This window comes from Herpailurus yagouaroundi, unplaced genomic scaffold (assembly GCF_014898765.1).
Source record: "Herpailurus yagouaroundi ecotype Mexico unplaced genomic scaffold, PumYag 100, whole genome shotgun sequence".
NCBI classification, from domain to species: Eukaryota; Metazoa; Chordata; class Mammalia; order Carnivora; family Felidae; genus Herpailurus; species Herpailurus yagouaroundi.
Window position 1 is genome coordinate 51,447,774 of NW_024412391.1, and position 16,947 is coordinate 51,464,720.

At 33.9% G+C, this 16,947-nt stretch overlaps 1 protein-coding gene across 18 annotated transcripts in view; it reads right to left on the reverse strand.

Moving 5' to 3' along the window:
* HDAC9 (histone deacetylase 9) overlaps positions 1-16,947 on the reverse strand; it is a 931,635-nt gene that overhangs the window by 66,968 nt on the left and 847,720 nt on the right. For all 18 annotated transcript variants that reach the window (XR_005789365.1, XM_040472481.1, XM_040472497.1 and 15 more), the window contains one exon: positions 10,910-11,043. Coding sequence is in view for 17 of the 18 variants with exons in the window: in XM_040472481.1 (XP_040328415.1) it covers positions 10,910-11,043 (134 nt within the window). In the remaining variant the exon portion in view is untranslated. The remainder of the gene's footprint in view (positions 1-10,909; positions 11,044-16,947) is intronic.

Here is a 16,947-nt window from a genome sequence, read left to right on the forward strand (position 1 = left end):
GGAAGGAAGGAAGGAAGGAAGGAAGGAAGGAAGGAAGGAAGGAAGGAGAGAAAGAAAGAAAGAAAGAAAGAAAGAAAGAAAGAAAGAAAGAAAAGGAAAGAGAGGAAAGAAATAAGGGAGGGAAGAGGGGAGAGGGAGGGAAAAAGGGATAGAGAGAAGAGGAGGGAAAAAGGAAGGAAAAAAGGAATGGAGGAAGGAAGGAGTAAAAGCCAAACCTTAATAAGAGTTAATGAGATTTTTAAAAAAGCTATAATTGATACTTTGATAGCATTTTATGGTGACAGATAGTAGCTCCACTTGTGGTGAGCACAGCATAACATATAGAGAAGCTGAATCACTGTTACACCCCTGCAACTAAGGTTAACATTGTTTGTCAACTGTACTCAAATAAGAAAACATTTTTAAAAAAGAAGAAAGAAAAAAATTGCCATAGACTCAAATATAAATGGTGAACCTTTAATACCAGAGGCTGTTGCATCATCCCAACAGCTTCCATGTCTACAGCAATTTGTTTTTTTTTTTTTTTTTTTTTTAATCTAACAAGCTTAAAACTGTCATTTATTCTGTTTTGACAGGTGGCCTTTTAATGGCCCTGTTTTCAACTTACTACCCAAGGCTCTTCCTCCTATATGTCCTCTCCTTTCTTTTACCTGCCTGAAGTTTTTCAATGTTTTTCTTTTAGATTCCATAGGAATGCCAAGGGCTTAAGCTTTTCTCACCTTTTGGGGAAATTTCTTTCAGGGGAAGCAACCCAGGGTGCTGTTAATTGGCTTTGCATAACAGTAGGCAAATGTGGCCTCAAAGTAACTGTGCCATTGTTTGCTAACCAGCACAAATGCAGAGTACCAAAATCAGTTTCTCTGAGAACCTCGCAGATGTTTCTATTACTAATTCTAAAAATGATGTAACTATTTTCATAAGGATCACTGATGCCATTTCAAGCAACCGGATTCTTCTCATTTAGATAGTCACTTCTGTTTCTTGCAAACCCCAAGCTAGTGTTTTTAAGTGCTTCATTGAAGTTCAAAAATATTCATCATACACTGATTGGATTGATAAGTCTAAATTCTGAACTTTGCCAAGAAAAAGAAAAAAAATGGACTTCTGGTAGGTCTTCAAAATCAGTTGCCTCAAGGAATTTTCTGTACCATGCTCAAATTAGCTTTAATCCAATAGTATATTATTTTGATTGACCTTGTGCCTATTTCTTTAAAGAATAGCTAAAAGACATTTTGATAATTAGATCACTTTCATAATAAAAATATTTAAAAAGAAAAATACCTATTTTGGTTGCATCACTCAGATAACTTAATTTTTTAAAAATCAAGTTTTTTGGTACCCATCTATATATTTACACTAAGATGCAGGCCAAGAGTTCCTGCTGATTTTATAATTCCTTTGGGTTATGTAATACATACTATTCTACTGATAATAAGTCATACGAAGCAGCATTTTACTGTATTGACATGGCTTGGCCAAGAACAACAAGGAAAAGAAACAGCATTCAAAAAACTGGCAAAATGTTTATGAATTCTAATCCTCTGCACATGAATAAATACATCTGACAAAGTGCAGAGTCCTTCAAAAAGGCCCTTCTTGACCTTCCTAATTTGAGTTCAATTTCATGTTCAGTGTTGAGAAGCCAAAGTAGGTTCTGCCAGTGTTTTAAGCTCAAGCTTTACTATATTTTGCTATTTGTAAAAGTGAAATCCCAGATAATAAGTTATAATTGCCCTATTAATCACTTGAAAAGGGAGTTTGGAGGGAAATTGGGATTTGAAATTACAATAATTGGTAACTGAAAGATTTTTTTAAAAATTTTCTTACCTAGACTTTACTATGTAAAACCATTGTGAAAACTACATGTATGCACTTTTCAAAATGGTGAGGTACATGCAATATGCCTTATTATATATTGCTTTTTCTAAAAGAATGAAATCTAAAACTTCAGGGCAGTCATGCTGTTAGTCATGATGACCTCTGAACTGAAAAATATATAGAAAGCCAGACCTTGGATTATAAATTATATTGTCAATGAAAGTGAGAAGAACTCTTTGTTTCTTAAGTTGTTTCAAGTATTACGTTTTCATTTCCTTTTTTCAAATGAATTATAATGCACAACACACATGTATTTTTCTTCCATTTTTCATTAAAAAAAATCCTTCTTTCCCTAAGCTTTGTTCCTCTGCATACTGATAGACATGACACACCAAAATTTACCTTTCAAAGTTCAATACACCAAATCCATCTGTTTCCCTTAAAGAATCTTGTGGGAAATTTATAATTTCATGTATACTCTGAAGAATCCTCAATAGAAAAAGTACAGAAAACCAGAGATTATTTAAATTTGTTTTCCCTTAGCTCATAATACACAAATTTTAGATTGTGCTTATGCAATTAAAAATAACCAATGAAAAAAGACAAGGTAATATTTAAGGTATTATAATAACTAAATCAAATTTACTATAAGACATCCAGATATTATAGATGATTAAAGAGTTAATATAGCTGAAAACAAGCATTTCAGTCATTGTTTACTGGAATTTTTAGTACCTATACATCCATATGGTCATGTTTAAGATTGACCAATGACATTTTTATCCTTTCCTCTATCTTAAGCCTGTAAAAATGCAGAGAAAGGGTATAGAAAGGTTTGAGAATAGATCTCAAACTTTAAATTAGGGGACATTGTTCTAGTGTCACTAATTGCTATATGAAAACAATATATTTGATCTCTAGGGATAGCTCGTATAATAAAATGACCAAAGATATCCTATCCTGGTCAAAAGGTCCAGCAGTGGAAGGAAGGTACAAAACACAACCATTTAACTCCACACAATGGACTTCAATATGTTCTGAAACAGAGTCCTCTCTTAAAGAAAGAGACCACCAAAAAAAAAAAAATTATTCCATTCTCATTGGTAATCCTCCCTTGGAAGAATAAAGTAGGCCAAGTGTAGTGATTACCAGCACAAAGAAACAGAATTTCATTTGAATGGATGTGCTCAAAGAGAGCCAGTGAAATCCATAATTTCCTTTCACATAGTTGGAAAAATAGTTGGCTTTTGCAACTGGTAACATTTCTTTCTAGGCAGGTCAATCATCCATGGAGCCACAATCCACAACCTACTGTGATTTTCTGCACATCTGGCATAAGCCTTTATAATGTAAATATTAAAACCAGTCTGCTTCTCTAAAATGTTTCCACATTTAAAATCAAATAAGTAAGCTGTGACTAAAGGTGAATATGCAAAATATGTTTTCTGGTAGGCATAGGGCAGCTCAACACTAACTGATAAACCTTTAATACAATAAACACCCAAACATTATTTTTGACATTATTTGTTCATAGGAAACTCAGAAAGACTAATATTTAGAAAATATTAGACACTCTGAACTATGTGTGATCTGAAATAACAATCTACTAATAAGAACACTAATCATTAGATAGCTACATCTTTTGGGTTATTGTCTTATCTAAAATTATACACTAGAGAAAAGACTTAAAGAGTGCTCAAGCTTTCTTTCTCATATTTTCCTTAAAATAAAAAAAGTACATATTTATCTCAATAAATATGGCACAATAATCAAGGTGAAGCACTACAGACTTGTAAGATAATGATGACAATAAAACTTGCATGTTCAGCAGGCAGATGAGAAAATACTTTTTTCCCCTTCATAAATACTACAGGCAAAAGCTTAAGTTACTGTTAAAAGTAATATACATGACAGATTTAAAAAAATATTTTGTATATGTTTATTTCTTAAGTAGTCACATTGCAAGTTCATGAAAGAAAGTAAAACCTAAAACAGTCTTAACACTTGTAAACATTCACTATAAATAAAAAGAATTGGTAACATTAAGGAATATATATAAACTGAAATATTTGTTGACTTCCAATTAATAAGTTCAAAAGTTTGCCATAATCTGAAAGTGAACCTAAAGGTAATGTGATCTGATGTCTACAGAGTAATCAGAAAAATATGTTGCAATTTAGTCACATAATGTGAAAGAAAAAAAAATCATGTTTGGCAATGCAAATTCAAGTTCAAAATTTGGATCTAATGCATTCTAGCTGCATGACTTTGAAAGGATTTCTCCAACCTGTTTGAGACTCATTATCACCATCTCTAAGATGGGAATAATATCTCTTAGCCTAGAGAATTCATAAATAAACAGAAAAAGGTTGTCAAGGTTTTTAAAACTCCAGACCAAATGGTGATATAGGAGACTCCTAAATTTCCCATCATTCCATGGATGCATCAAATGTACATCTGTACATGGAACAATTCCCTCTGAGAGAAATCCAGAAACTAGCTGTATGACTCCTATGCATTGACCAAATGAGAAAATACCCCATCAAAATGGGTAGGAAAGACTGAGATACACCTTCACCATAAACCCCACGACCAACACAGCACCATACAATTGGGAGGGAACCCCCAACTCCCAGCTTTTCCTGAGAAATAAGTGGTTTGGACCACACATCCAAAACCCCAACTTTTAAGGCTCCCACCTATAGAATGGGGTCCCCAAACATGTAGCTCTGAATGTCAACAGGGCTTGTGTTTATGAGTCCCACAGGATACGACAAACAAATAACATTTCTTAGGTGTGGGAGAAGAGCTATACCCCAAGGCTCAGCACAGAGGGAGCGCGCAAAAAATCTCCCATCTCCCCATTTTTCTTGGAAATATCTTGACCACACACTTTATAAATTGCTGCCTGAGGAATCTGATTTCTAATTAGCACACATCAATGTGCTGACCGTGATTCTCCCTAGAGCCTAAAAATGCTGGTTAGGCATTTCTCCTGCCTTCTCTCTCTGGTTCCCTCCAGCAATAAAACCAAGTAACCATTATCTCTCTGGAAGGAGTCTATTCACACATCTAGCACCCCAACTTTTATGGCTCTCACCCAAATAATGGGCCCCTAAATCATGTAGCTCTGAGAGCAAAGAGTACCTGTGTTCATGAGTCCCTGGGGACTACAGCAAACAAATACGGAGTTTTTAAATAGGCATAGGAGTACTTCCCATCTCCACCCCCATGTCTATACACCCAGGCTCAGCACAGAGAGAACAGACAAAAATGTTCATTTCACAGTGTCTCTCTGGAAGGGGTTTGACTACACAATTTCCCAGCTGCTATCTATGGATCTAGCTTCTATTTAACCTAAATGTAGGTGCTGACTGTGATCCTTACCTTAGGGACACTGATAGATCTTGGCATACTGTCAACTTGCCACTAACAACAAAGACTGTGGCTTGAACAAAGGCTTAAGAAGTAACAAGGAGCTTGGGCTGAGCTGATTGATGAAGTTCATCTCCTACAAGAGACCATTCTGTCAAGACTAGGAGAGGTGGACGTTTTACCTCATGTGCAGAAACCAACGAAGAGAGTTAAAGAAAAGGAAGAAACAGGGGAATATATTATAAACAAAAGAAGACAAACTCGAGAAACTGATCCTAATGAAATGGAGATAAGATTTACCCCACAGAATATTCAAAATAACAGCTGTGAAGATGGTCATTGAAGTGAGGACAACAACACATGAACAAAGTGATCAAAGAAGATCAACAGAAATATTCAAGAGCAGACTAGATCAAATGGAAGAAAAGATCAGTGAACTGAAAGATAGGGCAGTGAAATTCACCCAGTCAAAAAAGCAAAAAGAGAAAAAAAGAATGCAAACAGTAAAGACAGCTTAAAGGACTTATGGGACACCATCAAGCAAATAAACATATACATTATAGGAGTTCCATAAGGAGAAGAGAAATGGCCAGAAAGCTTGTTTGAAGAAATAGTGGTTAAAAACTATCCTGGGGAGAGAAACAGACATTCAAATATAGAAATCCCAAGAGTATCAAATTAGATGGATGTAAAGAGATCAACACCAAGTCACATGAAGTTGTCAAAAGTTAAAAACAAAGAGAGACTCTTAAAAACAGCAAGAGAAAAGCAACTTGTCACAGATAGGGAGTCTCATTAAGATTATTAGTGGATTTTTCAGCACAATACTTAATGACCAGAAAGAAGTTGGATGATATATTCAAATTGCAGTAAGAAAAAACTGCTGATCAAGAATATTCTACCCAACACAGCTGTCATTAAGAATTGAAGGACAGATACAAATTTACAATAAAAAACAGAAGTATTCATCATCACTAGATTGCCCTTATAAGAGATGTTAAATTGAGTTCTTCAAAGCTGAAATGAAAGAATGCTAATTAGTAACCTAAAAATATATGAAAGTATAAAACTCACTGATACAGGCAAATACATAATTAAATTCAGAATACTCTAATATTATAATGACAGAGGGAAATCACTTAAAACTCAAGTGTAAAGGTTAAAAGAAAAAAGTATTAAAAATAGCTGTAACTACAATAACTTGTTAAAGAATACACAATATAAAAAGCTATAAATTATGATATCAAAAACAATCATGGGAGGCGAGTTTAAAAATGTAGAGTTTCTGTATACATTAGAGTTAGGATGTTACCAGCTTAAAATACACAATTATACATATAAGATTTTTGAAAGCCTCATGGTAATGACAAAGCAAAAGCCTACAGAAGTATGCAAAAGAGAAAGAAAGAGAAATTAAAACATACCACTACAGGAAGTCATCAATTCACGAAGAAAGACAGTATGAAAAGAAGAAAGGAACTACAAAACTGTCAGAAAAAACAAGATGGCAAAAGGAAGCCTGCATAAATTTATGTAAATTTATTGGACTAAATTCTTTAATCAAAAAACACAGAGTGGCTGAATAAATACAAAATAAGACCTAACTATATGCTACCTACAGGAGAATCACTTCAGTTTTAAGTACACAGAGATTGAAAATGAAGAGATAGGAAGATATTCCATGCCAATGAAAATGAGAAGAAAGCAGGGGTAGGTTTGCTTGTATCAGAAAACAAAAACAAAAACAACTGTAAGGTAAAAACTGTAACATGAGAAAAAGAAGGTCATTATATGATGACAAAGGGGTCAATTCATCAAGAGTATATACCAATTGTCATATTTATGCACCCAACATAGAAGAAGTAAACTTATAAAGCACATATTAACAGATGTAAAGAAAGACACAGACAAAAATACAATGATATTAGGGGACTTTAATACCCCACTCTCAATAATGGATAGATCAGCCAGACAGAAAACCAATATAGAAACAATAGACTTTACGTGTTAGACCATGTGGACCTAACAGACATATACAAAACATTTTATCCAATAGCAGCAGCAAATACATTCTTCTCAAGCACATATGGGACATTCTCTAGGACAAATCATGTATTAGGCCATAAAACCAGTCTTAGCAAATTTTAAAAGACCAAAATCATCCTGCATTCCAAGTATATTGAAAACTCACAAATATGTGGTAATTTAACCACATGCTCCTGAACAACCAACGGGTCAAAGAAATCAAAAGAGAAATTTCAAAAAATCTTGAGACAAAAGAAAATGGAAACACAACACACCAAAACTTATGGGATGTAGCAAAAGTAGTTCTAAGAGGGATATTTATAGTGACAGATGATTACATCAATAAAAAAAGGAAGATCTCAACAGACAACCTATCTTTATAGGTTGTGATAAATTACATTGTGATACATTACATTAACAAAATGAAAGATAAAAGTCATATGATCATCTCAATACATTCATACAAAGCATTTGACAAAATTCAACATCCTTTCATGATTAAAAAAGCTCAACAAATTTAGTATAGAAGGAGCATACCTGAACATAATAAATGGTATATATAACAAGCCCACAGCTAACACCATACTCTAAGATCAAGAAAAGACAAGGATGCCCACTTTTGCTACTTTTATTCAACATAGTAACTACAATCTACAACATAGTAAAAGCAAATAAGCAAGAAAAAGAAATAAGAGGCATCCAAATTGGAAAAGAAGAAGTAAAATTATCTCTACTCAGAGATAACACAATATGTATGGAAAACCCTAAATATTCCACCATAAAACTATTAGAATTAATAAATTCAGTAAAGTTGCAGGATGCAAATCAACATTAAAAAATCAGATTTTATATACTAACAATGAACTATCTGAAGAAGAAATACAACAATCCCATTTGCAATGGCATCACAAACAATAAAACACTCAGAGATAAATGTATCCAAGGAAAGGTCTATACACCAAAAACTAAGATATTGATGAAAGAAACTGAAGAAGACACAAATAAATGGAAAGATATCCCACGCTCATGGATAAGAGTTAATATTATTAAAATGTTCATATTGCTCAAAGCAATCTATGGATTCAATGAAACCCTTATCAAAAGGCATTTTTTACAATAATAGAAAAAACAATCCTAAAACTCATATGAAATCACAAAGACCCCAGAGAGATGAAGAAATCTTGAGAAAGAATAATAATGCTGGAGTCACTATACTTCTTGATTTCGAGTATACTGTAAGTAATCAATGCTACTAGCATTAGAAACACATATACAGATTAATGGAACAGAAGAGAGGGCCCAAAGTAAACTCATGCACATGTGGTAAATTAATGTGTAACTAAATATCTGGGAATATACAATGGGGAAGGAACAGTCTCTTCAATATATGGTATTGGTAAAACTGAACAGCCATACACAGAAGAGTAAAACTGGACCCCTATCTTATATCATACACAAAAATAAATTTAAAATGGATAAAAAACTTAAATGCAAGATTTGAAGCCATAAACTCTTAGGGGAAAACTTAGGGGATAATCTCCTTGACATTGGCCTTGGTAATGTTTTTTTTGGATCTGACACCAAAAGTAAAGGCAACAAAAGGAAGCCAATGAACAAACAAACAGATGGTGTGACTACACCAAGCTTAAAAGCTTTTGCTCAGCAAGGGTAAATAAAATGAAAAGGTAACCTATGGAATGGGAGAAAATATTTGCAAACCATGTGTCCAATAAGAGGTTAATATCTAAAATATACAAAGAACTCATACAAGTCAATAGCAAAAAAACCCCAAATAAATCAATTAAAATGGGCATAGGATCTAATTAGATGTTTTTTCCAAAGAAGACATATAAATAAATGGCCAACATGTATATGAAGAGGTGCTCAATATCACTAATCATCAGGAAAATGCAAATCAAAACCACAATGAGATATTACCTCATGCATTAACAAAAAGAAAAGAGATAAATGCTGGTGAGGATGTGGAGAGCAGGTAAGCTTTGTGCACTGTTTTTGGGAAGGTACTATGTATAGCCACTATGGAAAACAGTAGGAGATTCCTCAAGAAACTAAAACTACCACATGATCCAGCAAACTCACTTCTGGATATACAACCAAAGGAAGCAAAATCACTACCTTGAAGAGATATCTGTACTCCAATGTTTACTGCAGAATTATTTATGATAGTCAAGGTACAAAAACAACCTAAATGTCCATCAACAGATAAGTGGAAAAATGTGGCATTTATATCTGCATATAATAGAATATTATTTAATTTTTTAAAAAGAAGATAATTTGTCATTTTTGACAACATGGTTAAAACTGGAGGGCATTATACTAGGTGAAATAAATTGGACATAGAAAAAAATATTGTATGGTATCACTTATGTAGACCTCCCCACCCCCCCAAAAAAAAAAAACAGTAGTTGAACTCATAGAGTCAGAGAATAGTGGTTGCCAGGGGCCAGAGGGATGGGGAGAACAGGGAGAGTTTAGTAAATGGTTTTAAACTTTCAGTTACAAAACGAATAAGGAATGAGGATCCAATGTATTAGATGATGACTATAGTTCATAATAATGTATTATATAATTAAAATTTGTTAAGAAAGTAGAACTTCAGTGTTCTCACCAACAAACAAAACCAGAAAGTAAGTATGTGACGTAATGAATGTGCTAAATTAATTTCATGGAGGGAATCATTTCATAATGTATACATATATCAAATCATCACACTGTATACTTTATTTTTTTTTGAAGTAATAGTACTTGCCTTTTAATTTTTTTTTAATGTTTATTTATTTTTGAGAGAGACAGAGACAGAGCATGAACGGGGGAGGGGCAGAGAGAGAGGGAGACACAGAATCCGAAACAGGTTCCAGGCTCTGAGCCATCAGCCCAGAGCCTGACGCGGGGCTCGAACTCCCGGACCGCGAGATCGTGACCTGAGCTGAAGTCGGACGCCCAACCGACTGAGCCACCCAGGCGCCCCCACACTGTATACTTTAAATATATTACAGTTTTGTTTGCCAATTATATCTCAATAAAGCTGAAAACTTTTTAAGAAGCTTTATTTTCTCACTTGAACTGACACAATCCTATGGAAAATTTCAAGAGAAATTTTCTTTATTTCTTTTTCAGTGTTTCACTGCATATTTAGTTGTGTCAGTATACAAAGCATTTTTCTTCCCAAGGGTTATTTGTAGCTATAAAATTTTTTTTAATGTTTATTTATTTTTGAGAGAGAGAGAGAGAGAGAGAGAGACAGAGACAGACAGAGCATGAGTGGGGGAGGGGCAGAGAGAGAGGGAGACACAGAGCCCAAAATAGCTCCAGGCTCTGAGCTGTCAGCACAGAGCCCAATGTGGGGCTCAAACCCACAAACCATGAGATCACGACCTGAGCCAAAGTTGGACGCTCAACCGACTGAGCCACTCAGGCATCCCTATTTTTTACTTATTTATTAAGCTTGCAAATAACCTGATTGAGGGAAGGGCTACGTGGATTAACTGGACAAAAATTATACCATATAACAAGAGTACATGTAAACTTCTGAAAGCTTACCTTCTTTCTTAAAATTGTAAGAGCAACATTGCACTTTCTGATTACATGAGATTAAAAAAAAATTAAAATTATGTATGCATGATTTCCTAGTCCTTTACCCCTACCCTAGTATACTTTTAATGATTTTTACCTCATTTCCTAGAAGGGCATTTACACAGGCTTCTGAGGCATCGCAGATGGCTGTGAGATCATGTCCTCCTTCTAGAGCCAACACCACATGTCCATCAGCCAATGTCATCAATTGCTTCGTCAAATGACCAAAGCCTACCATAACACAAACAACATTTCAGAGTATTAAATCAAAAGAGAATATTACTAGAATCTAATATTGATTGAGCATTTATTCTGTGTGTCTCCTTTCTCAGCACTTTCCATGGACTAACTCATTTAATACTTATAATAGTTTGATAAATTACGTGCTATTATTATCTATATTTTATATATGAGGGAACCAAAATCCAAGATCCCACAGCTAAGAAGTACCACAACCAAAATTTACAGCAATCAGTCTGGTTGCTCACCAGTGCACAGTACTGCCTTTCACAACACATTCTATATGTACCTGTATAAAAAATTTGAATAGCATTTGGCAAGTGTAAATAAGGTCAATAATCTCATTTGCTGGACTTTTGTTTATTGTTTCCATCATCTGCTTTTACTTTATTATATAAAAGGAAATTTTTTCATATCACCTCAAATTAACTATGTTAGATTTTTATAGACATCCCTTTGATTACGATTAATCAATTAATTTGATTACATAGTTAATAAATTTAAAAAAATAACATCTCTCTATATTATTAAGTATAACGATGTACAAAACATCTATTCACCCCCTTTCTAGTTTAAGGAAAATAATGTTAATAATACTTTTGAAGCTTCTTGTGTATTGTATTAACATCCCTCCTCTTCTTCTGGGAAATCAGGACCATGAATTTGTGGTGACAATGCTTTTGCTTTTTTTGTGTTTTTTTTTTTTTTTTACTTTATAAAAGTGGTTTTCTATTTTCACAACTTGCTCTTTTCATACAATATCTTGTTAGCTCATCTCTGTTGACAAATGTAGCTATAACTCTTTCCTGTCCAGTAGCTCATATTATGCATATACAAGAATTCATTTACCCAATCTCCTGATGACAGATATTAGCATTTTTGTTATTACAACACCCCAGTGTTTTATTATTACAAACAATGCCTCTATGAATGTTCTTATATCACTCTTGTGGTTCACATGTGCAACAGTGGAGTGAAATCTCTATGGCTTAAAATCTGCTAAATAATACCAGATTATTTGTAAGATGCTATATAATCAATCCCCACTCTGAGAAGCAGTGTATATAAAAATTCCAGTTCAGTCACATCTTTGCCAATATTTGGTATAACTTACCAAGTAAGTGAATGAATCATGGCATCGTATTGCGGTTTCATTCAGTTTCAGGAAGGACCTTTCTATTTCTACTTTGAATTAAAGTTTTTATTACAAATAGGTGTTAAATTTAATTATTTACATGACAATGAGATGTTTTTCTCCTATAAATTCATAGTGTTGTAACATTAATATTATTAATATTAAGCCATCATTAAATTTATAAAGCAAAATAAACTTGGTTATGATGTAATTATCTGTTTTGTACACAGCTGAATTTGTTTTGCTAGTGATTTGTTTAGGATTTTTTCACCTATGTTCATGAATGGGGTTAATCTATAATTTTGCACTCCTGTATTGACCATGTTGAATTTTGATGTGGTTGGGACCCCCTTTTTCCATGATCTCATTCTAGAAAGTTGGGTAGAAATCTTCCATAAAACCATTTGAGTTTTGTGTTTTCTTTGAGGAAGATTTTTAACTATTGAAAAAAATTTTTTGGAGATTATAGGGCTACTCATGCTTTTTATATCTTCATAAGTTACATTTTTCTAGAAATTTGTTTAATTGTTCAAATTTATTGAAATAATTTTATTTATTTTCCTACTTTGGAATTCCAATTAGATGTATGTGGTTATTGTCATTATATCCTCAATGTCTCGTAAGGTTTCTTTCATATTGTGTATGTCTCTTTCTGTCCTGCATTAGAGGTATTTTAATTTTAGATCTACTTTCTAGCCTTTCTTTTTCCAGATGTGTCTAACCTGCTGTTTAACATTTATACTGGTATTTTCATTTCAGTGATTATGTTGTTCAATTACAGATGTTCTATTTGGTTAGATTTCATAACTTCTTAGTTATTTTTATAGTTTGTTAGTCTTTGCTCATTTCTTCATTCTATTTCTTTACCCATTATTATTATATATCCTGTATCTGTTATTCAAAGTCTTTAGGGCCTAGTCTTACTATTTATTTTTCTGATGATTCACCCTCATGTCTTAATTCTCTCTCTTCTGTGTTTTGAGGTGTTTTTTTTTTTTTTGAGCCCATATACACTGGAACTTCCTATGTGAGAAGTTTTTGAAGCCTTAATTGAACTTGATATTTATTTTTGAAATGTGGGTTGAGTGTGATTTTGTTTGCTTCCACTGGATGGCTGGGATACCATCAGCTAGGATCAATTTTAAATTCTTAGATTAAAGGGCCTCTTTTTTATTTTTTTTTTTAATTTTTTTTCAACGTTTTTTATTTATTTTTGGGACAGAGAGAGACAGAGCATGAACGGGGGAGGGGCAGAGAGAGAGGGAGACACAGAATCGGAAACAGGCTCCAGGCTCTGAGCCATCAGCCCAGAGCCTGACGCGGGGCTCGAACTCCCGGACCGCGAGATCGTGACCTGGCTGAAGTCGGACGCTTAACCGACTGCGCCACCCAGGCGCCCCTAAAGGGCCTCTTTTTTAATGCACAATTATTGTAAATGTGGACTCCAAAACTTGATTACAAATTCTCATGGAAAAAAAATAGTTTTTCCCTTTTTATTTCTTTTGAAATTTCCTCCAGTACAGCCCTAGCTAAGATAGACTTATAGTTTTATTCATCAGAATTTCCTCTTCCATTCACCCTTTTTCTTACAGTTGGCCCTTTCTCCTACATTTATGTTGGTCTCCAATAAAAACCTCTCCCTTCAGAGGCCTAAGACTTTGACTCCCTTTCCCAGTATGTAGTAGTCAATGTTCAAGCTCTATCCAGCTGGAGAATTTGGGATAGCCCAGGTTAGCCAACAGCTATAGTATTTGCTCACCTTCCTTCACCTTTTTGGAAATCATTCATAGTTTTAAAAAGTAGTTTTGATATTTTCATGTAGAAGTGTTTCAGGATGTATAGACTCTCATAATGCCAGATGTAAATGTCTCTCATTCAACATTAAAAAAATGTAACATTGTATCCAACCTGTCCAATTTTAAGGACAATTGAAAAAAAATAAGATAAATGAAAAGAAATAAAACCATGTGCTCAATATGGCATTTCATTTTTAAAATATGGTTTAAGAACTTGTAAGGAATACAAATTTTAGTTTTAAATCAATTATATTTTTAATAATTAACAGGCTTTATTTTTTTAAAGCAGTTTGGATTTAAAGAAAAATTGAGCAGAAAGTACAGAGCATTCACCTATACTATCCCACCCCTTTGCTATCATTTCCTCTATAACTAACATCTTGCATTGTTAGTGTGGTATATTTTCTATAATTGATAAGCCAGTATTGATATATTATTGTTAATAAAAGTCAATGGTTAGGATTCACTCTTTGTGCTGTATGGTTCTGTGAGTTTTGACAAATGCATAATGGCATGTATCTACCATTATAGTATCATTTAGAATAGTTTCACTGCCCTAAAAAGCCCTTGTTGTCAACCTATTTATTCTTCCTATTCACCCTTCAACACTTGCAAACCAATTATCTTTTTTGTCTTTATAGTATTGCCATTAATTTCTCCATGTTTACATTAATTCAATTTTTAGCTTCTTGCATTATCCATTCTAAAGTACAAAGGACATTATTTCATTTTTCCTCATTCATATAGTACTTACAATATTTAGAATATTTCTACATCCATAAGAACTTGAAAGAATAATCTTGAATATGGAAGTGCATGCTCTGCAAGCCTGCCTGGGATACTTATAAGCCTGACTTCTATTCTTAAGCATTGTGGGGTTTTGTTTGAAAAGAAAGGAAATTCTCAGAATAAAGTTGGTAGAACTAAATGAAAGCCTATCAAGTTGTGAAACAATGAGACCCCAAACCAAAGTATGTTGCTTCCATTTTGGAACAACAGAAAAATATCATCTTATCCTTGGAATGCACTGAGATATCTACCCAATAAACCATAACCGTCTAGAATTTCAGTTCTGGTCTAGCACTTGAGGTTAGCCATGAATAAGATGAGTTCACTTCCCCCATTACCTTGAAGCACTTCATTGTTGATTCTATCCACTTAGCTACTACTCTGATAGAAGTCACAATAGTAATTTTATAATTACTATATGTTGCTAAATAGTTGGCAGAAATTATTCTAAAAAGTATTTTAAAATTACATAAAAACTGTTTTCAAGCACTGCAATATTTTTCACTTCTTACGGACCGCATTACGGTACCAATAAGAGTTTTTCCACAGGTCACTTAGAAATGAGGATAGCCACACTAAACTCTACCTTCTTACCTGACTACTATAAAAAGAATGCTAAGCCTTCAGAAAATGTGATGCAAAGTTCTGATCCCTAATGCTTAGAAATGTTCAAAGTTAATAGCACATAGTAACGACTTCCAATCTAGAAAATAAAAAAGAAATACAATACTTACATACAGGCAAAAAGGTAAATATTTCTGCTAATAATATTGTGAAATATTCAGAACAGCTTTTTCTATAACCTAACCCAGGGCTATAGTGAGAGCTTAAAAACACATAATAATAAATCAAGCCAGTATGTCGTATCTTTCATACTAAAGGTTCCTAACAATTGAGAATTATCTAAAGTCATTACTGAGCAGATCAAATCACATGGATTTGGAAAAAGAGAGAGAGAAAGAGAGAAAATCTCAAATCTAAGTTCACTTTTTCCTCGGAAAAAAAAAAAAGTCCCATAAAATACCAAATTTAGATGGGATAGTAAAAAGTGGAAGGAAAGAATGGAATGAAGCTAATCTTTGATCTCTATCCAAATTCCTCTTTCTTTTACCTACAGGGTTTATTTCCATTCACATGTTACCCATGTGATTTTGAACCACAGATTGAAGCAGCTGAACTTTTGAGTTATGCATGCACAAAACATTCAAGTGAAGTAAAGAAATGAATTTCTATAAGGCCTGTGGCCTCTCTTCCAATCAAAGTAAGGAATTCAATTATAACTGTAGCTTTGTTAGCCCGAGTTCTACTGTGTCCATTACTGCTGTACATATATATGAGGTATTTAAGAAGCCAAGCATGGCTATTAATGTCAAGGTATTATATTTCAGGACATGTGAGACAAAACTTTCAGTGGTGTGTGTGTGTGTGTCTGTGTGTCTGTGTGTGTGCGTGTGCGTGCATGAGTGTGTTTAATATTTTTAATAGGCATAATTGCAAGCCACATTTAATAGTTTTTACTTCTATCTTCACAAAAGGCACAAACGCTCATCCTGCTTGTTACAGCAAACTTAGCCTGAAGAGTTGAAAAATGACAGCAGAAACCATAGCCAGTGATTTGTTTTTTCAAGGGGGTTAGTGTCCTGAGTATGAGGGCTTGTAGAAAAAAAAGTGATCAAGCAAAAAAACACATCTCTGTAACATGGTGCATCTTGGACTCAAGCAATCACCAGATATGGTGATGGAACTGGGTTCTTAGGGTCCATATAGGCCTTTAGCTTCTGGATTATTTTTGGGGGGTGGCATGGGAGTAGAGCTTAGAGAGGAACCTGTGGTGTAGCAAGATGGGCAGGCACAGGTTAGTCAGTGAAATCAGTATAGAGTCATTGAAAATCAGACTTGTCAGTCTTCCCTATTACTTTACTGCATTGACTGTGACGGCATTCTCTAAGAAATACTTCTTTCAAAGTGAAATTCGGTACCTTAAACTCTTTTGAGAAGAACTTCCAGAATGAGGCTTTAACAAAGTACTAACGCTAATATACTACTGCTGCTGCTAGTACTACACTAAAGAATCCTGTGTGCAGCCTGGTTATTTTAAAGAGCATGATATTAATTTAATTTAATCAGCATTAAATGACAAGCATGAGAAGGAAGCTACATTGTAGCATGTCATTT